The sequence below is a fragment of the Saccostrea echinata genome, unplaced genomic scaffold (genome assembly GCF_033153115.1).
Source record: "Saccostrea echinata isolate AGI-Se365-2 ecotype Australia unplaced genomic scaffold, CSIRO_AGI_Sech_v1 ptg000044l, whole genome shotgun sequence".
NCBI classification, from domain to species: Eukaryota; Metazoa; Mollusca; class Bivalvia; order Ostreida; family Ostreidae; genus Saccostrea; species Saccostrea echinata.
The window spans coordinates 4,268,817-4,292,433 of NW_026889793.1; the positions used below are offsets into that span (position 1 = coordinate 4,268,817).

The 23,617-nt window shown below is 33.5% G+C and overlaps 1 protein-coding gene across 4 annotated transcripts; it reads right to left on the minus strand.

The window, feature by feature from the left end:
* Window positions 1-16,887, minus strand: LOC133201536 (arrestin domain-containing protein 17-like). Of its 4 annotated transcripts, none has more exons than XM_061337339.1 (8): window positions 16,654-16,887; window positions 4,776-4,907; window positions 4,275-4,385; window positions 3,520-3,746; window positions 2,846-3,028; window positions 1,267-1,449; window positions 609-845; window positions 1-276 (listed from the first exon to the last, which is right to left on the minus strand). In XM_061337339.1, the coding sequence occupies exons 2-7, from the start codon at window positions 4,891-4,893 to the stop codon at window positions 615-617; spliced, it is 1,053 nt and encodes a 350-aa protein (XP_061193323.1). In that variant the 5' UTR covers window positions 4,894-4,907; window positions 16,654-16,887; the 3' UTR covers window positions 1-276; window positions 609-614. The 4 variants fall into 4 exon arrangements, with proteins under 4 accessions (XP_061193323.1, XP_061193324.1, XP_061193325.1 ...); XM_061337340.1 differs by having other exon boundaries at window positions 574-845; XM_061337341.1 differs by lacking the exon at window positions 16,654-16,887 and adding an exon at window positions 9,548-9,782.
* Window positions 16,888-23,617: the final 6,730 nt, after the last annotated feature.

Genomic DNA, 23,617 nt, shown 5'->3' on the forward strand with positions numbered 1-23,617 from the left:
CCTTCCAATAAATGAAAAAAAAATTAGCGAAATCATATATCTGCAAAATTAAACTGCTATGCAGTAGTTCATATCAGATCTACATTCACACATTAGACACAATTACACTGTCTATGGTTCAGATCTTTTTGTATGCAGATGAGAGACTTCCTTTGTCACTATGGCAAGAGAAAAATCTTCACTGGTCCCCTAAATCTCCAAGTTCCCAATAGTTACTATGTCTACAGTAGATATTATGATGCTCCTCTTGTTTGGCTGAAGTTTTTCAAGGGCTACCTGAAAAAATAACACAACATGTAAATGTAATGAGAAAGAAAAGGGAGAATTTTTTCAGTCTCTATAGTTATTCAAGCTCAGGCAACATTTACTGAAGCAGATAAAACAATTAACCAAAGCACAATACAACTAACAAAGATACAATGTGCCTGTTTTCTAATCTACGTAATTCACTAAGGACCACAACCCTGTTTTAAGGGATTCACATTTCAACACCAAATTCATTAGTATTTCATAAATACTTCAATGTTTCTTTTCAATGTGCCAAATATCACAAGAATGAATGATATTCCAGACCTTCCTCATTAATTCCTAAACAGTGTCATATTTACCAGTGTTCATGGAATATCATCATCCTCTTCCCATGGTGGAGCTGTAGGAAGCATGTGTTGACTAGGGTTTGTACCAAGCTCAAAGAATGGGAACGGAATCACATCATCTTTGACAATGGACGGGAGGGGGTGGTAAGACGTTTTCTCTTTTTTGGCCTCTAGAAGGGGAACTGATCCAATAATGATGTCCACTGGTATTTTTACTTTCTTACCGAAGCCAGAGGGTTTGATGGCCAACTGTAAACAAAAAGTAAATATTCTTGTATTATATTTCCAATAAAATCATGGAATAATATACTGTATCTTGTACTCTCACAGTACATATTTCACTCAATAAACCAAAAAAAAAAACATTCAGATTACCAGTAGTAATTACTCTAGATAAAAATTTTTTTCCTGACTTTTCATTTTTATGTGAGAAAAAAATTCAAAAATTTTGGTTATTGATATGTATAATTTTTAATAATAATAATGTACACAAGGATGAAATTTCGCAATTAAGCAGTCCTAACAAAGTTATGCGAAAATAAAGTTCTTGCACATGAAGTGATTACTTTTACATTATGTCTCAGAAAGAAATTCTCAGAGTGTTATCTCCCTTTAACTATAGAATTTGTCAATTTTTACCAGAATAACAACAATGACCTATAAAACATACCTCTATACAGTATTGAATGTCTATGATTTTACAGCCATGGAGATGAGAGGGAGGGGTGGTGGGGATACTCAGTAATTCTTTCTGCCATGTCTGTTTACCCCGGGGCCCCACCCCTCCTTTGTGGATTGTCACCAGTTTTGTAGTTTCTGAAAATCGTCCTCTGTATGAATAGTAAGTCACATTCTACAAAACAAATATTTCTGAAATGAGTGCATCTGATTTTTATAGACAAAGTTCTAATCTACAAAATAATCACACTGATTATTATCCTCTGACAAAGAAGTTGGAAAGGATAGACTTGTGAGTGTGTGACTGGGTTAGCAAATCAATATGTAGCAGAATATCAGACTGGATGTCATATAGGCTGGTTTAAAAGTACATAAATTTAGAGAAATTTGCTCTTGTGAGGGGATGCTCCACTTTGCAGTGCCCTTGTTAATAACAGTTTTAATACATGTATCTATATATATGCTTTCATAAATAACCTATTCACACCATTTAGGAATTGTGTACTTGTACATAAATGTAATTTCTGGCACTTTTGAGTACAAAATAAAAAGAAATCACACAATTAGCTGGTTAATTTTAAGCTAACTAAAACACCATTTTATTCCTCTAAATCGAGTCTGATAAAAAAAAATCTGTATGTTAAAAGTAAAGAATAAGCTCTTTTTCCACAGAATACTTTTATGAAGAGTAAATTCAAATACATGTACACAATGTATATTGTAACAATGAATTTTCAACCAGGTTTCGAAAACATTCCATATGAGATACTAACCAAGTTTTAGCCAATTTGAAAGTGTTACAAAATGTATAACCATTGCTTTCAACATACAGAAATGTTTTCAATCTCGATTAATTAGTTTCCCTGTATTTACTAGGTGTTTATACAAATAAATCTCACTTTATGAAGCTCTGCCAAAAATTTCACAAACATCAAAAGTCAAGCACCTCTTCCAAACAATACCAAGGCACATAAAAAAATTCCCCTATTTTTACACAAAAGCCTTTGTGTCTACTATTCCTTTCATTTCTACGTGTTTACGTATTTTATATTACAGTAATTGTTACAGAATTTAGGTCTGTATAGGAGGTACATATATCAGTCAAGTGGTCTCTCTTTTTCTCCTTACATAACTTTAAAGCTCTACCATTCTTACATATGTATATCTTATTACTCAATTTCTCAGTCATATGAATGGTAACAATAGACAGTGTTGTCCTACATGATAAACACTATTTACTTCACATTTAATACATATTAATACCTGACTGTTTATCAAGAGATTGTGTATGTATTTATTATTCTTTTTTTTTGGGGGGGGGGGGACTTTAAGGTTTGGTAATATAGTATAAATATCAATATTTTTAGTACATGTAAAATATTATGTCATAGACATACATGTACATAAATGTTTTGGTGTGTAAGTGTTCTGTGAAAACTTAGTCATGCAAATAAAATTTCCCTTTAAACAAAACCAAACACTTAAACAAAGTGAAGACCTAATTCAGAAAATAACTTTATCTATATAAAAGTTTACTCAACCATTCTTATTTTATTATTTTTTTTTTTTACCTGTATTAATGACACAGAAGTAGAGTTTATTCTCCGACTGCTGAGATTTTTGATTTCTGCATACACAGGTACGGATTCTTTGACGGTGTAACCCTTCTTCTCCAGGTGAAGTTTGGCTGTTACTGTACCAGATATACAACACAAGGACCCCAGGGGCTCAAACGTGTCATTCTCCACCGGAAGCTGAAACAGAGAGGAATGTTCCAAAAATCGATCTCATTGCATGAACTTGATTTTTTAACTAAAGTTTAGTTTGGACCCTTTGGCAATGTGTTAATTCTATCAACCACCAAATCTTCAATGTGTAGCATGCACATATATGTAATAAGAATAAACTCTGATAGTGCATACTGACTAAATTCTGAATACACTAAAAAGTATTGCTACACTTTGTTAACCAGCAATGTTATATCTTTCAAAGAGAGAAAACGATGCTTAAATTTTGATGACTATACAAAAAATGTATCCAAAATTACCATAGGAGCACACACTTAAAATTTACACTTTTTTCATATTTATATTGAGAAGAACTTATAAAAAGTATAGCCCAATTTCCATACATAGCAATCATCTGACAAAAGGGGGGTTACAATATCTCCCTACAGATACCTTGACCTGCATATATCATAGGAGCTCAAACAATGCAGTGAGGGAAAATAAAATAAACTACTTACTGCAGCATTGGGTTCTGCATTAAGGTCAAGTGCCCCCTGAACTCCGAATTTACTGGTGCGTGATGGGTGGGGTCCTCCTGATGTACAGATGGTCATTCTCACAAAGTATCGCAGACGGCCATGTTTACCTTTGAAAGATGATGGAAGATCTACAGGTAGAGTAAACTCGAAAGGGAAGTAATGTGACCCCTCGTGTAACGTAGCACCCTGACTGTTTTTATCTTCTCCTGAAAAAAATACGTAAAATGCAGTGAAATTACTACTTAGAATATTTATCTGGATATTTTGACTGTTGTTTGTAAGTAGACTTTTGACATCTTACTTTTGATAAGCACTTTTACAGCTTACCTTTGATAAGCAGTTTAACAGCTTTGTAGGTTGACCTTTGACACCTTACCTTTTATGGGTAGAACTGTTGTATAGTTGACCTTTGACACCTTAACTTTCATGGGGAGGACTGTTGTGTACTTGACCTTTGACACCTTAACTTTAATGGGAAGGACCGTTGTATAGTTGACCTTTGACACCTTACCTTTTATGGGTAGGACTATTGTATAGTTGACCTTTGACACCTTAACTTTTATGGGAAGGACTATTGTGTACTTAACTTTTGACACCTTACCTTTTATGGGTAGAACTGTTGTATAGTTGACCTTTGACACCTTACCTTTTACGTGTAGAACTGTTTTATAGTTGACCTTTGACACCTTACCTTTTATGGGTAGGACTGTTGTGTAGTTGACCTTTGACCTTACCTTTTATGGGTAGGACTGTTGTGTAGTTGAAAACTTCTTCGTCTGATGCTTGTATGTCACTGGAGGTCATCCACTCCACTTTTGCCTCTCCAATAGCCTCCATACACACAGCTGAAAAAAAAAGGAATCTTCAGAAAATTTCTACCAGAAATATAATCCTGACAATATTGGCTATCCAGACCTTTCACCATCTGGATGAAATCTGTGAAATCTATGAAATCTAATTACTCTAATTATAATTAATCTGGACACTTCATTAATCCAGAGAGATTTTTTTTCAGGAACTCAAGTGTCTGGATTTACAAAGCTCAACTGTAAACTTTAAGCATGTTCAAATCATTATTGTCACACTAATTCCATCTCATTAAAGTTAGTTGATGCACCATACGCTCAATCTGCTTCTTGTAAAACCACTTTAACAGTTGCTTTCAAGCCTAAATATTTTTTTTTTTTCAAATTGAACTGGAGAATTCCACCTGACCCTCTCTCTCTAACACTTACTCTGTACATGTATAGGTTCTTTGAAGACTGCCCAGCCATACCCATAAACAGTGTCCCCAGCATTGTATATGGCAGAAGGGTTGTTAAAGATGATCTGAAACTTATCCAGTTGTTCCATGGCTACAGTTCAGACTGGAAAAAAAGAAAAGCAGAATGTTCATTAAAAGCTGGAATCTAGATTAACTAATTACTGGCAACAGAAGAAAAAAAGTCATGTTATAATAAAAAGAATTTAGAAAGTTAACCTTTTGCTGTGATTTTTTTTAAAATGTCTTTAACCAAAACACAGTCAAGAAATTTCATTCATGCTCCCTTGAGCACTTAATTGGTAGCAGCCTCTTTCCTGTCTTTCTCCAATGCACTTAACTTTCATGTAGAACAATAAAGCAATTTCAGATCACAATAATAACTTCAAATGCCCCAATTTCTTCATCCTAGCCAGAATTTTGAATGGGTGATGCATTCCAAGTTAACGAGACCCCCTTTCTCAATTATTTTTAGTTCCTATGCACTGAAAAAAAAATGCCTGGTTCCTTTCATTGTCAATACAAAGTAAACAGTATAGGAATTACAAGAACAGTTGCTTGCAGCAAGGTATAAACGAACAAGACGTACAGGAAAACAATTGTCTTTATCAGCACACAACAGATATCTAGGAGCGATGAGTTCTTTTTCTGTGTTAAATGTTAATATGAAACAGTTATTAACACTTCCTGTTTTGCTGAACCTAGCATCCCTTTTTATCCTCTTGCCCTACCGAGTTCAAAAATAAAAGTCTTATGGCATATCAGCACCATACTGCTCGACAGATTTGTGCAATAAATCTCGGAGCTTAAAAAACATTATTTTGAAATATTTGAAAATATTATTTCACAAGGTTCCTTGGTGCCAAATGATAAAGTGATATTACATGCATTTACAGCTTTAATACTGATGTTAGACCTCTTGATGTTTTGGATTTAATTCTCTTCAATTCATTTCAAGGTGTCAATACTTCAAATTTAAAATGGCTTTAAAGACGTTAAATGGATCAACATTTTATGTTTTACGTTGTCCAAATGGGCAATGAACTTTAAACATGTTAAAGTAGAGATATGTCAAAATCTTTATTAGTTATCATTTAAAAAAAAAATTAACAACATTTTTCAGTGAACATGGGGTTATGAACATTTGCTCTGCAGACATATTCTATGACACTTGCTATTGATATGTAAAAATATTTCTTCGGCAACATAAAATCATGCATGTACGCCTGCAATTTGATAGAGAGAGAGGGAGAATTATCATTATAACTATGTCAAAATTCATTCTATTTTAAAATGACTCATTATATATATTTTGCCATTGCCTCATCCCCTCTCTCAGTTTGCTCTTTCTTTCAATCTTCCAATACTTATTCTTATAAGAAAGTAAAAAATTCTTATACATGAGGACAACAAACATGACTTTAACACAGGTAATAGTTAAGCTGCTAATTTTTCTTCAAACAAAATTCCCAAGAAAAATATTAACATTTAAAAAAAATATTTTGATAAGATGTATTTTTGACATTAAAATGACATTTATGAATAAACTCTTCAAAAAAATTGACTGTTTTTACTCCAATTAATTATTAAAATCATATAGTCAAGATATTTTCAAATTTTACTGAACAAGCAATCATATTGTGGAGTCCATTATACAGTCAAACCCTGTTATCTCAGACTTGCTGGGACAAATAAAATACTTTGAGATATCCAAGGATTCAAGACATTGAGTTTAAAATACATAAATAAAAAATCAAAGCAGTTGCAATTTCAAACTTACTTTGACAAAACTATAGTATTGTAGATCTCAATGTCCAGACATAAAGGTTCAACTATAAATATTGTTCCTGTTCAGAAACAAAGTTACATTGAAAAAGAGTTATTTTCCTTGTTTCTGTGGACTTACTGTACTGTTTTTTTTTTTAAACAGAAGAGTTCTGGCAAGGGATGTAATTAGAAAATTATGGCACCTGTCCCAGAAAATATTGTCGCTTTGGATATATTGTAGCCAGAAATAATACATGCCTCTAAGCGGTTTCTCAGCACCAATCATTGCCAGTAACAATACATACTGAAATTAATGCTACATGAAATTGACAGAATCAGCAACAAATGCTATGAGCAATATGGCATACATATATTGTCCCTGACAAAAATGATTTGCAACTACTAGTATTTTGTGTAGAGGGAGAGACAATTTTCACATGTGGTCTTTTTGACAATCATTTTTTGTTGTTGTATATGCTTCATTTCTAGATTTCTAATAATCCAAAATCTCTAGATCTACTGTTTATCTCTCCAAGTTCAAACACTAATTCAAACGGTCAAGTAACCACATCTTTCTGAGTTGTCTTAAAATCTCTAATCTAAACATTAATACCAATCAATGAACAAAGCATTTTTTTTTCAAGCAGATTCAATTTAATGCTTTAAGTTCTTCCGTATGATTAACTGACTTTGACTATTAAGAAATATTCAGATATTATCAGGCCTAGTGTTGCATGTTTGTTACGGACTATCGGGAGCAGGAAATCCAATGCTGCAATGATCAATAAAATGATTGATATTTCTTCCCAAACCTCTAGATTCTGTTTTAGGAAACTAAATTCATTACAAAGAGGTCTCCCTGGGATGAATTGGTATGGATTTCAAACAAACCACAAGGTACATTCCATTTTAGGAAACTTAATTCGCTGTAAATTAGGTCTTCCTGGGACCCACGGGTTTCAAAGCAGCCAGAGTACAAAAGGCAACGGTGCAACGATTCCCCACAGGGGGTGAAATTTATATTTTCTCCTGTTCTATATGGCCACTTATTCTGTTTTTGCATTTGAGTACTTTGAAAATTACAAAGTAAGAACATATTACAGGAAACTTTACTTGAAAATTGGAGAAAAAAAGCTCCAAAGATTTTAAAAGTCAAGTCTCTCAATCTGTCAGTGGTAATTGACTTGTCTATACATTAGGAGAAAGTACTGAGGCCAAATAAAAATGAAAAATGCACATAAATACAGTTGAACCTTGGTATCTTGAACACTGATATCTAGAGAACCATTGATATAAGGAGGTGCCTGCAGTCACAGAAAGCCACTAAATTTTCTCTATTTTTTTTAACCTTAATATCTCAAACATCTTAAAGTTTATTTCTGCCCATGTGGATTCAAAATAAAATTGGCTTTACTGCTTAATTCATTAATACACATAGAAATTTTTGTCGTATATGTCATATTATGTGACATATACGACAAAAAGCACCAAGTGGTACCATTATGTAAAAAAAAAAAAAAAATTAGGCACGTGTCGGGACGTGGGAATTTACAAGGATGAATACGGTAGCTAACATCTTTGGCAAACCGTCAGTTTTTAACAACAAAGGCAACTACCAGATAAAGCTGTTAAATGAAACAGATCAGAACAGCTGACCTATGTTAACACGAGTTAAAAAGACACGATCATAGTTTAAGTATATAAATCTTTGTCATGAAACTGTTCTTCATTGATAGCTCAAAAACACTTGATTGATGTGTCTATCTAAGACCTTTTGTTTGTAGGTAATTTAACTTTGTAACTTTTTTTGTCTGTGTTCAGGTTATTCAAAAAACTTTGTCAGACTATTATATAACCCACGTAAAACTTAACACTACACAGATGATGAATTTAAATAGGTTATAAAGCATATATTTGGATCAGAATTTGGCCTTCTTCACCCATGCTTTTTAAAAGCCCTGAATTGCGTGCATGCAAAATTGACGTCATAGGGACATATGAATTTCGGTTTAATTGCGACACTCCTAAAGGAGGCTACTTTGTGTGCACGTTTTGTGGTGGGGTTGAAATATAATATTGCAAGGAAGTTAAGAAATATAAAGACCTATCTGATCTTGTGGTATTTTTATCAAATATTTCTTTTTTAGTTCTATTTTGACAACTGACACATTGCAAATCTGGAACACTCCAGAAACATAATTAGATCATAGAGATGGGGCATGCTTAAAGTACCCCACTGGCCAAGGGTACTGCACTTTGAATTTAGAAGACAAAAACCTCGTCAAGAGCAAAGAATTCCCTATAAAATAAACACATATTTTTTTATACACTTTTATACACATACTGCAATGTATTTTAGAGATGATTGGTTAATGCGAAGAATGGGTTGAATGGCTCATTTTCAGCCCAAAATTTTAACAAAATTCTTCATAATTTGGAGAAAAGTTTGTACATGATTTTACATGTTTGTATAAATTCATAATGGACTCCTAAGTTTCTTGTTGGAAGAGGTGGAATATCCTTATACATGTATATTTGATGCTTGTACATATTGAAATAGGTTCAATAAACTAAACTTAGCAGATCCTTTGATAACAGTTACCCTACACTCAATTGTAGCTGATGAATTATGATCTCTTTCTAAAAATTCAGAAATGGTTTTAGTTAGATCAATTCTACGCAGAAATCATTATGTTCCAAAAAATCCTTCCATTATCATTATTGTTGTACATTCAGCAGCTGTCAGAATTATAGTGTTATATGCCCTGGTAATGATTTCACAATCATTTATCCAAGTACACCAAGAGTTTACTTGGTTAACTCAAAACCTTAACTTTCTACATGTGAAAATTCTATGACAAAAATAGTTGATGCATCTTGGTTCTTTCCTCTAACAATGAATCTTAATTTTTTTTTTATTTTTTTGAAAATATTGATTTCCAATTAATTAAACTTTTAATTAAATTTTCTTTTTGTTACCTTAATTATCTGAAACAGAAATCCACACAAAATTCCCTTCCTGTCAAATATATTCTACCATGGAAATTCTACGCAAGGCTCCAAAAATGTCATTAATTGACACAATTACTCTTCTCTGTATTCGAAATATTCAAAACTTGTTCACAAAGGGCAAAGTCAAATAGACACTGCAGCGGCTCTATTCTTTCGTTAAATAACATCAGAGAGACTGCGAGAGAAAAAAATAACTCTTCCATGTACAGAAGAAAAAAAGAATTGTGTATTGGCACAGAGAGGAAGCCAGACTGGGGTTCTTTGAACACCAGAAGCAGTCAAGGGTGTAAACTCTACAGTTAGACATATTAAACTCTCAGAGACTAAATGATTTTAAATCCTCTTACAACAAAGGCCAGCTGTGTACAGATAATTCATTCATAATTCCCAATAATCAAAGGTCTCTCTCTCTGCAATTACAGCTCTCTCTCTCTCTCTCTCTCATGCAGATTTATCTCTCTCTCTTTCTCTCACAATCACTCATCTCTATTTCTTTCTCTCAATCACTGTTCTCTCTCTCTCTCTGCTCTACCTAATACACATATTAATACACAATTTCTTTTTCAGCCAGATTCAGCAAGCACATATTTTGGGATCTTCCAGTTTTTAGAACAATGAATTCTGGAAACCATTTGTCTTCATTAGTGGGTATAATTAGCAGCAATTCTGTCTAATAGATGGGGTGTTTATTTTCACCTCGTTGCTAACACAGAATAATCACAAAACAATAACACAATTATATTGTTTCTGGCATTCCTTATGCACCTGGTAAAGAGGCTAATTTTTGCATGCTTTCTTCCATTTTTTTTAAATTTAGAAAATATTAGAAACCCCATGTGCCAGCTATGCCCATAGCTGCCTGATTCTTAGTGGAACAGTACTTTAAAGACAAATTCTTTCAGCCAAGTTTCAGGCAAAGAATGAAATGGGGTAAAAAAAAAAATCATCAAATTAAAATTTCACACACTTTTTCAATTCCCAACATATGAATTCTTTTAAAAGTGTCATATACATAATAAATTTTTCAATACATATATAATTTGAATTCAAAACTTTTTTTTAGTAATGTATGAATTTCAAACCACATCATAATGTGCAATAATATTTGCCATTAATATATTACCAACATTATCTATCTCTAGTTCAAAATTGAACTCATAATTTTTTTTTTATAATTATCTAATGTCAATGTTATCTTGCTTGATGAATCATTAGACCATGTCGAGATACCAGATAGTCTTTATATAGTCTCTTAATGGTCAGATTCCTCCTAAAAAGTTTTTCTTACAAGTTTTATTTTAAATGCCCAGAGTGGTTGACCCCCTAGTAACACACATGATTATTGACATAACAGTAGTTCTTGTTTTCATTTACACAACAAAAGGATTTTTACTTAGGGACAATTAATACCCAATACACAAATAGATATCAACCAATCAGAGCTATTGTGTAATCTGATTATCTGTTCAAACATGTTGCTTACTGTCCATTGTACACCATTCAATAAACTTGTTGTGGAAACTCCTAACAAATTTTCAAATGATATTGTTTTTACCAATAGCTGCATTGAAAGAATATAATCAAAGTCTGAAAATCAATTTCTTTGAGGATTTTTTTTTTACCGGTGTTTCTAGCTGACGTTGATATTACATTACAAATTCCATTTACATTGTCCTAATAAATCTGATCCCCAGAATCAATGTTGTCTGCCGCAGACACAATAATGGTGTACATTATGTATCTTTATTGTGACGGACACATTGTATATGTAATTATTACAACATACAGCGAAGGGGAAAAGTCTGTAAGTTAAAGTACAAATGTCTGAAGCTCAGGGTTTTCTTTTGCTCTATTCATTGACAACGTGAAAAATTTATCAATTTATCAGTGTAATTCTACATTACATCAAAAGCACATATTATAGCTTTCCAGTCCTAAGTCTTTGTGTGATCTTAAACTGAAAAAGGAATAATGACTGCACAAAGAATGGGAGACCATGATTAGGGGTCCATGTGCATTTTTAACTGCACATTAAAAGTTTGTAAGAGAATTTTCTCAGATTTCTCAATACATAAATACCTACCTATTTAATTTATGCCATTCTCTTTTAGAAGTTTTCATTATCAATGAAAAGAAAATAATTTTAATAAACATTTGCAGAATATATACATACTATGGTACAGTGTTACCTCCAAACCCCTTCCACTTACTACCTTACCATTACCACCACAATCCCAAAAACATGAATCCAAATTCAAATATTACACATAAAGGCCAAGGTGAAATATCAAGCCTATTTGTAGTTAACTGATCTATAATTAAAAATAAACAACAATAAATTATGCCAACAGATTGTATCAGTTTTGTTTATTAAATGTTATACATGCATGTATCTTGAGGTCTGGAACAAGATACAGATCGGATCTACAAATTGTTGAAAGATCTTTCAGACCGACAGGAGGTCAACATTACCGCTACATTGCGAAAAATTTCAACTCCTTTCCGCTACATTTTCACAAATTTTCGGGCAATCATTACCGCTACATTTTATCAAAGGAGCTAATGCCGACAACAACTCATTACCGCTACATACCGAATCAGCCAGCAATGGCACAATATTCGAGTTCCATTCAATATAATTCACTCACCATGTAGTGAAGTACAATTTGGATCTGAGTTCTAATCAAAATGAGTAAAGGCATATATGAGTCTGTAGTTGATTTAGCGTCACATGAATGTCATGGCTACTATTGAGAAGTTTGTGACAAATCGCGGTAATATTAATGCAGGATTAGTTATCAATTCATGGATATAAATTTCGTATAAATAAGACTTTTAAACACTCCAAAGTGTGGAGATGCAGGGAAACAGGTCTTATGCATGTATATATATGTTGTACTGTACATGCATAAGATGCTGGCTAACAAAAGAGGCAATGTAGCAGTAATGTATACTTTTAAATGTAGCGGTAATGTATCCTTTTTTTGTAGCGGTAATGTGCAAGTAGTGGTAATGAAAATTTTGAAAATGTAGCGGTAATGATACACACCCAGACCAACAACAACATAGCCCAATTCTGATCAAATTATTTTCATAATGATCGATTTTTTTATAACCTTGACCCTCCATTGAATAACAGTTTACTGTGAAATATTAATGTGTCTCCGATTTTTCTGAAAACCCTTAATGAAAACCTTTCAGATGAAGAAAGACATTGTTAATCTGTACATGTATCTTCAGCATCATGAGGACAATATCTTTTACAAATATGATCCTGACAAAGCCTTGCACATTTCACTCAAAGAGTTACATGTACCCCTGATGTTTCTGAAATTCCATGAGTTTTGGCATCTATCTAAGGAATGTTTAGCTAGCTGCATTCAAAATGTATAGGAAAGTATTAATCTTTAATACCCTTGCCATCTTGATACCTTCCCCCTTCCCAGGGAAACATACATGTATTCTAGATTCCCACAGCATATTTGTCAAGTCAGATTTGATTCAACATCAGTCACAAGCATTTAAGGCAGAAGCACATAAATGTAGAAGTGCATCAACCCATACCCCTTCACTGTTACAAGGAGGAGATGAAATTTACTTATTGTCCCCATTATAATAACAAACACCATTTGTCCCTCACTAAATGACAGTCACCGAACATGAACAGACACAGTCAACATCCTAACGGTTGTCCAAGTCAGTGACATTATAATTACTGGCTTAATCTATAAATTTACAATTAAGAATTCCCCTGAAATTATGAATACAGTATACAGTAAAACATGAACACTAATAGCAAAGTTAGGCAGGGGGGGTGGGGGGGGTGGATTCATTATAAACATTATTCGTTATATTCAGTACCGGTAAGTTCAATCATAATACGTTTTAAAACTTCTGGGAATTAAAATCGGTTTGCTGTAAGGCAAGCATTAATTTGTTATAAGTGCATTTGCTGTAACCATCATGTTTTACTGCAGATTTCATTCTTTTCATTATTTTGCAAATATAATAATTCTAAAGTGATCATTAGTTAAAAGTTTTAATTAAATCAATAGTGATCATATTTCTATATGGACATAATTGCATGTAAAATGTGTAAAAAAAAAATTGAATGCAATAGTGTTGTGATACATGTATCAATGTGAGGCTCTAAATTTAGTAATATTTTAATATCGTTATTTCTTATTTTTAATCTATCTTCAAGTAAGATATTTTCAGAAACATTTTGTGACCTATATCGATATGCAATACTCGAACATTCAAGAGCATGCGTATCAGATAATCAAAGCGCCCACATTAACTTTAAAACTGTGGGAGTTAGTGAATTCCTTACAATTAAGACATCATTAATATTTATATAGTTCAATCTACTTTACCTTGTTTCATGTACATGAATGTCATGTTGTACTTTTTTACATATGACTAAGTATACTAATGATACTATATTCCATAGAAGTACTTTTTCCTGCATGGTATTAATTAATTCAATTATTTTTCTAATATATCTCTCAGCAATTAATCTTCAATCTCCACATAAATATAATTTTCATCCTTTATTTTCCCTTCTCAATAACTGTAAAGGACCCATATCCCTGCATGTTTACCCATTTTCCTGCAGTCCTAACCTAGCGATTTAACAACTTCATGTCCAATTATCATTGTAAATATGACAAATATAAATTAACTTTTAGAATTAGTTACTTTTATACATGGATATGATCCATATACTGACCCTGCTAAAGAACCTTTACAAATTTTAGATCTTATATAAATACTATATACATTTTACTTACATACAGTGAAGACTCTTTAGTATATAGGGAATGGATCAATATTGTACTAGTGTCGGTCTGTGGTGACCCAAGAAACAGAAGCAACAAGCTGTTGGCAGATTGCAATTAATTATAGATAATCCTTTTATGAGTTAATCATGGTTCATTTGTTTCGTTATTTATGGCTCCTTGATTACCAGAGAACTGACGCAGTATGCCGAAAATACATCCTTTCTTTTATTCCTGACCAGTAGCCATTTCAGACTGATGTAATATTTTAGCTAATTTGGACTTAGGTAGTTTATCTGTTTTTTTAGCTAAAGACAATAGGTTATTTTTACTCCAAGTCAGGACTTTAATATGATTTTATAACAACCAGGTCATTCCTCTTCTAATATCGGGATACTGGATGTGTTGGGAAATATCCACTAATGGTACTTTTACATCTTTCTATTTACATGCTACTGTAAATCCATGGCAGGTACATGTACAGTCTGTGTACAGATTATCCAATTCAGATTAAAAATGATTACATCCATTTTCTTTTAAATATTCAAGTCATTTAACACACATGTTTATCGGAGTTATCCCCCATTGGTAGTGCAAGATGAACAAACTTGACCAATTTAACAACTACAGAAGAAAAACTTTATTCAGAGACCTTAATTTTTTTTTCTTCAATCAAGAAAGAGAGAGGGGTGGTTTCATCAATTACACATAAATGATATTTTTTTCTAATTAAGTTTCGCAATTATGTTTAAGAATGGGCTATATGGACCATGCACAACAGCATGGGTAGCTCAGTATAGTTTTAGCATCTGCATGACCAGTGATACATGGTTTCTTGGTTAATTCTTGGTCCAGCTCTATTTCTCTATTCATTCCCTCTTTCCTACTACACATGTATACATAATTGAAATTAATTTAATTGAATACTGTCTAATTTATTTTAAAACAGGAAATTTGTTTTCAGAATCTCATTTTTAACCAGTTTTGTAAGCCTCAAAAACTCCATGTGGAAAAAAGAAAAAAAGTTAAAAGGCATACATGTTATTGTATGAGTATGTCAAATATTTATATCATTATATTTGGGGTGCATCACTCAGAAAAAAAAGTATATAATCATCTTCGCTAGCCAAGGGAGATGAGAGTAAACGAATTGGACACTTGGCTAGCGTAGATGATACATAATAAAAACTTGAAATAAAAAACTTGTGTGAAAGTCAACACTGTATATGATAACTATTAATGCATAGATCTGAAGTGTCCTTTTAGTTTATAAACTGTTTCCAATCTTTCAATGAGATATGGAAGGACTAACTATACAATGAAGGAAAGAATTTACATGCAAACATATATATAAGAGACAGATCAATGGTTGTGAATATGAAACATGGGTAGCAATTACTCAAACAAGCGACAAACTTTTCATCCAGAGCATTTTCACATCTCATATTCTTTAAATTGAGATTTTAATGCATTAATAGCAATTTTTACATAATTTGTAGAAACTTATGGGTCCCAATACAAGATTTCATGAATAACTCTTTTTTGAAAAAAAAAAAAAACAACTTGTAGACAAGATCTAATATTGATATGAATACAATTAATATGTTGTGTTTATCTAAAATGCAAGTAGATAAAACGTTCTATCATTAAAATTATATTGTCCTACAGACCGTAATCTAACTGTGGGGAGGGCTTGTCCCGAGACACAGTTAGATTATTCTAACTAGAATACAAGGTGTCCCTTGTACATGTAGTCCCACAGTTCAATATATGAAGAGCAGAAGGTTAACCTTATTAAAATTATTCAAGGATATTTGAACAGTTTAGACAATTCACACTGGCGGATTAACAGGGGACAGGGGGCCCAGGCCCCCCTTTTGCCAAAATATACATAAGATTTTATAAATCAATTCTTTTTGGTGTGGCTATGAGCCCCTACCCCAAACTGGTCGCCCCCCCCCCTTTTTTCAAGATTCCTGGATCCGCCACTGATTCATACACGTGCTTCAGATATTACAAAGACCAATGCTTATGTCATAAACTAATGACAAAACCGTGAAAACGATGCTAACGAAGACAAGTTACTGATGAAAACCATGAATCAGTGTCAACATCAAGAAGATTCATGTCTCTGATTTAACAGTGTTTAAAACAGAGAATGGAAGAAAGATTTTTCCAAATAGATAAATTTGAAATAATGAGCTTTCGACAAATAAACAGGTAAAGGGTATGTTTTCTTTGTTCACAAAACAAAGCATGTGGTAGATCTATCAAAGAAACAATAACACAAACCAGAAGACGATTCCTCAGCCTCTATCAGAAGTTGCACACTCCATCACAGATATTTCACCACCTCTTTCTTTAGTATCTTGGAATTCCTCTCGAAGTTTGCGCCAAAGATTGTGATTGCTCCATTCTTTGTTTACTCTGTCCTGATTTGATAACACAGCGCGGAAACTTTTAATGTTTTCCGTTTTGTTATCTCGCAACTCGACAGGTGTAGGCGTATCCAGATTACCTCGGGTGTTATCATGGGAGGAATAGAAAGTCACGAGAAACACCGATTTACGGAATGATGATAAGTCGTACGTAAAATGGTAGACCGAGTAACGAATAAAATTATCTCAGCATCCAGAAATTTCAGAACTGGATTATATTTCACTTATTCGATATGAACTGATGAAATATATTGACTAATATTTTTTTTGGCCAAAAATTTATATTCATACTGTCAGTTAGCATACCTATCAATTTTACAGAAATCTTTAGTAAATAGAAAGACATGCACCGTATGACTCAGGTGACCAAAGAGTAGTTTTTTGTATTATCACATTGTTATTAGTATTGATAAATAAACAGAAACGTGAATTTTGATATTTGTGACTTTGTTGTAAAAATCAAAAGCTTTTTTATCCTTTGGCAGTTTAACCCCCCCCCCCCCAATTCTTATATCTTTACGCCCTCAATTCCTATCAAGAAATTTATTTATAATTAAGATCAAGGTAATATACCTTTTCTGAAAAGAAATTAAATTAGTAAATAGAGAAATAAACAAATAAATTTAAACAAGAGATCCATGAGCCACAACGCTCATCTGAATAACTGTGACCCCTCTTGTTCGACCACCAGCAGATTCTTTTCATGTATAAACAATATTTCATGTTAAATAGCCTATTCCCAGAGGACATGAACAAAGTTGAATATACACCATCTGAGGATTTTTTTTTTCAAATATAAATATGACTGATCATGGCTTTGCCCTTCTTGAGAAGATTTTTTGTATGCATTACTGTATGTAAAACTTTGATCGCCCATTGTGACCACACCCTACCCACAGGGGTCATGATTTGAACAAACATAAATTAAACACTCATATATATTTATATATATATTTCTATAAAAATCTAAATGATCATAACTTTGCTGTACATCCTCAAAAGATTTTTTAAATTAAGACCTTTTCCTGTATATTCTCTGGAATCCTTTTATTCCCATTGTTGCCAATTCAAACCCCCAGTGATCATGATTTGAACAAACTTGAACCTATACTATCTATGGATGCTTCTATATAAATATGATTAATTAATCGTGACTTTTCCTTCTCTTAAAAAGAATATTTTCTATTTATACCCATGTAAAACTTTGAATGCCAATAGTGGCCACACCCTACCCCTGGTGGTCATAATTTGAACGAATTTAAATCTACTCAATTTTTCTTCTTTTCTGGCCCAGTGGTTTTTGAGAAGAAGATTTTTAAATGACCCCATCCAAGTTTTACTTTTTCTTAATTACCCCCCCCCCCCCCTTCATTTGAACAGACTTGTATCCCCTTTACCCAAGAATACATTGTGCCAAGTTTGGTTGAAATTGGCCCAGTGGATCTGGAAAAGAAGATGAAATAGTAAAAAAAAAGTTAATGACAACGGAAATGAAGTCGACAACGACAGACAACGGACAAATTTTTATTAGAAAAGCTCATTTGAGCCTTTAGCTAAGGTGAGCTAAAACATGCTTTCCTAAAGTCACAAAATTAAAGTATATTATTTGAAGGAGTCTAAAAGAGTTTTCTATTTTCGGCGAGTTTTTGACACATTTCATGTTTTTGCTCCAACACTTTGCCCCAACACTTCGTACTATGAAGCGTAAAGCATAAAAACGACGACAGACCTTCTATAATTAACGGCCTACAACGCTGCTAGCTTCAAATTTTATCTAATTTGCTTATAATTACTTGGTCGAGCAAATTGCGCTATAAATTGAAATGTCGCTAAACAAAAAAAAAAAAAAAACAAAAAAAAAAAACAAAACAAAACAAAAAAAAAAAAAAAAAAAAAAAAAAAAAAAACAAAACTAACAATCTGAGTAGTTATTTGTAGTCTGTTGATAAGACAAGATAGAATTCTCCATTTACCCCTCTCAAAAATGTTTTCATGGCTTTTTAAAAATTCTTTTCAAAAGTATTTAAAGGCAGAGATTTTAAGCATCGCCTTCTAAAATACTTGGTCTCTGTACACCTGTCAATCAAGTGCATTAAGGTACATCATTGGAGACTAGAACTTGATTGACATTTACTTACTAGTCCCTGTGTATACCCTGTACATCTTGTTTGACACTCGTGGTGACCTTCAAATTAACTTTTGATCCTTTGATATTTACCACACATGGTATAAACAATGGAGAAGCTGTATTGCTAAGGAATTTTTAGCTTGATAATCTATCTATCTATCTATCTATCTATCTATCTATCTATCTATCTATATATATATATATATATATATATATATATATATATATATATATATATATATATATATATATATATATATATATATATATATATATATATATATATATATATATATATATACCTTTAGTATTTGAAATAATTATGATATTCTTTATGATAATATATATCAAAATTTGGTATGACTTTTTTCAAAGCTCAACAAATACTTTAAATAATAATATTTTTTAATGGGTGGTGATGCTTTGACACACATTCAATTACAAATTTATAAATTTTAAAAACTATTGAGATTAAACTTTATTTACAACTTTTTATTTCTAAATTAAAATCATCTCAAAATCCCAACATAGGTAAAGTTTGACTTCTTGGGTACTCTACTGTGTAATAAATCACTTCCTGTGTATAGGGATTTGGAGACAAACGACCACAGGTAGACTGCTAGCCCTCAAGGCATTCACACCTGTACAAAATAAGCCCCTCCCTCATCTTGAAGTTACCACCCGGTAAAAAATCTCTGCTTCATACTTCATAAAATTAAGGTAAAAGTTTGGGAGGTATCCCCCATTTGTATGAAAAACCGAGTAAGGAATAAAAAATAAATCGACGAGGAATGCAGTGTAAATGCCGTAAAAATACAGATAATATACTTGTATAGAGAATTAATGCAGTGATGTTTAACTAGATTTAGATACATCTACTATCACAGAGGGAATTGAACAAAGTAAAAGTATTGCGTCGAAGAAATGAAGATCCAAAATTACAACATCTCGGAGCTAACGGCACTTGTATGTTATTTCGCCTGATTAAAAATGATCGCGGGCAGACTTATAAGGAATTCGCACTAAAAAAAAAAAAGAATATTAGTTCGGTATGAATCGGAGGATGGGAGTGTTCCCATAATTTTTTCAATGTATATAAATTACTTTAGAAAATCAAGCTAATTTACAGTTGTTGCCCACCTCAATAATTTTGCCAGTACATGAAAATATGAATTATAGAAAATAGAACTAACTGCTTCGGGGGAGGGGGGGGGGGGCAGGTTCCCCACTTTTTGTTCCTGTAAGGTCGAACACTGGTACATACAGGATTTGGACAGCTAATTAGGTTTGTTTGTTGGGGGGGGGGGGGTTGAGCTAGGTTCCCCCCCCCAAAATGAAACCGTTGCTACGGGCCTAAGCTAGTTTATATCTGATGGGTTGCCCCCCCCCCCAAACTATAAATTGTATCCTTTGTTCCCGTGTATCTTAATATCTTAAAAAAAAATCGCTCATCAAAGACTAAATTCTTTAGAATAGTATAACACCATGTTTTGCAAATACTTTGACAACGGTGTTGAGAATGAAAAGTTGGACGTTCAAAAAATGTACAAAGTTCGATGAAAAATTGTGATCTTTTTAGACAAAACACGGGTGGTTCTTGGCATCTTTTTTTAATTTACCAACAAAATGGGATTAATTTGGAAAAAAGCTGACGACATGTGATGATACGGCAGCTAAAGGAGCAGTCGTATGCTGCGTGTGTACACGTAAAAGCATTGCAAATGTGAAAATTCGATCCGTGTACAAAGAAGGGTTTTGTATATCTTTTTTAAGAATAAGAAATATAATCCATCCATATTTTAAATACAAAAAATCCACCCATATAGGAACTAGCTCCCGGTGTGTAAAAACAAAAACAAACTCTTTTTTAGGTCACCTGAGTCACTCAGGTGACCTATTGCTATCCGTTCTCGTCCGTCGGCGTGCGTCGTGCGTCGTGTGTTAACATTTGAACATTTTTAGCTTCTTCTCTGAAACCGCTTAACCAATTTCAACCAAATTTGGCATATAGCATCTATGGGTGAAGGGGAACAAAAATTGTGAATTTCATGGTCCCTGCCCCCCCCCCACCCCGGGGCCTGAGGGGTGGGGCTAAAACCACCAAAAATAATGCAATCTTTAAAAATCTTCTTCTTTACTCCAGGACATCAAGCAGTCAAACTGTTTGCATCATTGTAACAAGCATTGAGCCCTCTACCAAAATTGTGAAATTCATGGCCCCAGGGTCAGGGGTTCTGGCCCCAGGGTGGGGCTATAAAGATCATATAGTGAAACTGCATTATTTCTTTGAAAATCTTCTTCTCTGCTCCTGGGTATTAAATAAAGTAACTTAGTACATAGTTATGAAGAGCAAGAGTGCCTCTTCCAAAATTGTGAAATTCATGGCCCCAGGGTCAGGGGTTCTGGTGTTAGGGCGGGGCTCTATAGATTATATAGTGAAAAAAGCATAAATTCTTTGAAAATCTTCTGTGCTCCTGGGTATTAGATAAAGTAACTAAGTACATAGTTATAATGAGCAAGAAATCCTCTTCAGAAATTGTGAAATTCATGTCCCCTGGGTCAGGGGTTCTGGCCCCAGGGTGGGGCTATATAGATCATATAGTGAAAGTGCATTATTTCTTTGAAAATCTTCTTCTCTGCTCCTGGGTATTAAATAAAGTAACTAAGTACATAGTTATGAAGAGCAAGAGTGCCTCTTCCAAAATTGTGAAATTCATGGCCCCAGGGTCAGGGGTTCTGGTGTTAGGGCGGGGCTCTATTGATTATATAGTGAAAAAAGCATAAATTCTTTGAAAATCTTCTTCTGTGCTCCTGGGTATTACATTGTAAATAAAGTAACTAAGTACATAGTTATGATGAGCAAGAGAGCCTCTTCCAAAATTGTGGATTTCATGGCCCCAGGGTCAGGGGTTCTGGCCCCAGGGTGGGCTATATACATCATATAGTGAAAGTGCATTATTTCTTTGAAAATCTTCTTCTCTGCTCCTGGGTATTTAATAAAGTAACTAAGTACATAGTTATGAAGAGCAAGAGTGCCTCTTCCAAAAATGTGAAATTCATGGCCCCAGGGTCAGAGGTTCTGGTGTTAGGGCAGGGCTCTATTGATTATATAGTGAAAAAAGCATAAATTCTTTGAAAATCTTCTTCTCTGCTCCTGGGTATTGAATAAAGTAACTAAGTACATAGTTATGATGACCAAGAGAGCCTCTTCGAAAATTGTAAAATTCATGGCCCCAGGGTCAGGGGTTCTGGTGTTAGGGCGGGGCTCTATAGATTATATAGTGAAAAAGCATAAATTCTTTGAAAATCTTCTTCTGTGCTCCTGGGTATTAAATAAAGTAACTAAGTACATAGTTATGATGAGCAAGAGTATCTCTTCCAAAATTATGAATTTCATGGCCCCAGGGTCAGGGCTTCTGGTGTTAGGGCGGGGCTCTATTGACTATATAGTGAAAATGCATTTATTCTTTGAAAATCTTCTCCTCTGCTCCTGGGCATTAAGGTGATAAACTAAGTACATAGTTATGATGAGGAGGTGGGCCTCTTCCAGAACTGTGAAAGCCATCGCCCCTGGGTCAGGGGTTCTGATGTTAGGGCGGGGCTCTATTGATTATATAGTGAAAATGCATTAATTCTTTGAACATCTTCTTCTCTGCTCCTGGGTATTATTTAAACAAACAAAGTACATGGTTATGATGCATAAGGATGCCTTTTAAAAAATTGTGAATTTCATGGCCCCAGGGTCAGGGGTTCTGGTGTTAGGGCGGGGCTCTATTGATTATATAGTGAAAATGCATTGATTCTTTGAAAATCTTCTTCTCTGCTACTGGAGATTATTTAAACAAACTAAGTGCATGATTATGATAGGCAAGGATGCTTCTTCCAAAATTTTTAAATATATGGCCTCAGTTTTTGGGGTTCTTGAGGAAGGGGGAGGGGGCTCTATTGATTATATAGTGAAAAAGCATTAATTCTATTAATTAATCATTAATTAATCCTGTCTGCTCCTTAGCGTTGAGCTGATAAATAAATTGCTTAGCTATAATGAAAATGGGAGCTTCAAACAGAATTTTTAAATCTTGTGGTCCTAGGGTCAGGGGTTCTGGCATAACGAGGGGGGGGGGGGGCTTTTGATAATATAGTGGAAAAGTGTTAATTCTTCAAAGTCCATAGTTATGGTGATGAGGGTAACTCTTCCAAATTTGTAAATTTGTTGACCCTTGGTCTTGGGTTCTGGTGTTGGGTAAGGCTTTGTTGAATCTGTAGTGAAAATGCATTGTACCTGTGAAATTCTTCTCTACTTCTGGGCATATTGGAAGAAAACTGAGTAAAAGTTTAAATGATATAAGTAAGCGTATTTCTACCAGATTTTTGAACATCTGGACCATTTGTCTAAGCATTCTAGTCCTGGGCAGGGCTCTATTAATTTGTATTCTACTGAGAGAAGTTATTCCCCTTTTCCGTTCACCTTTGATAATTAATCACTGTAAATAATGTATTTGAAAGGTAAATAGAATAAGATAATTATGCAAGAATGTTTATCATATAATTCAAAAAGTATTTTCTTAGTTTTAATAATCAGGTAGACTTGTAAGTAATAGATAAATAAAAATGAGACAAAAATAACTTACCTTATTAAAAGTTCTTCAAAGACCATAATAGAGGTCAATGCTAGAAGTCTTAATATGGG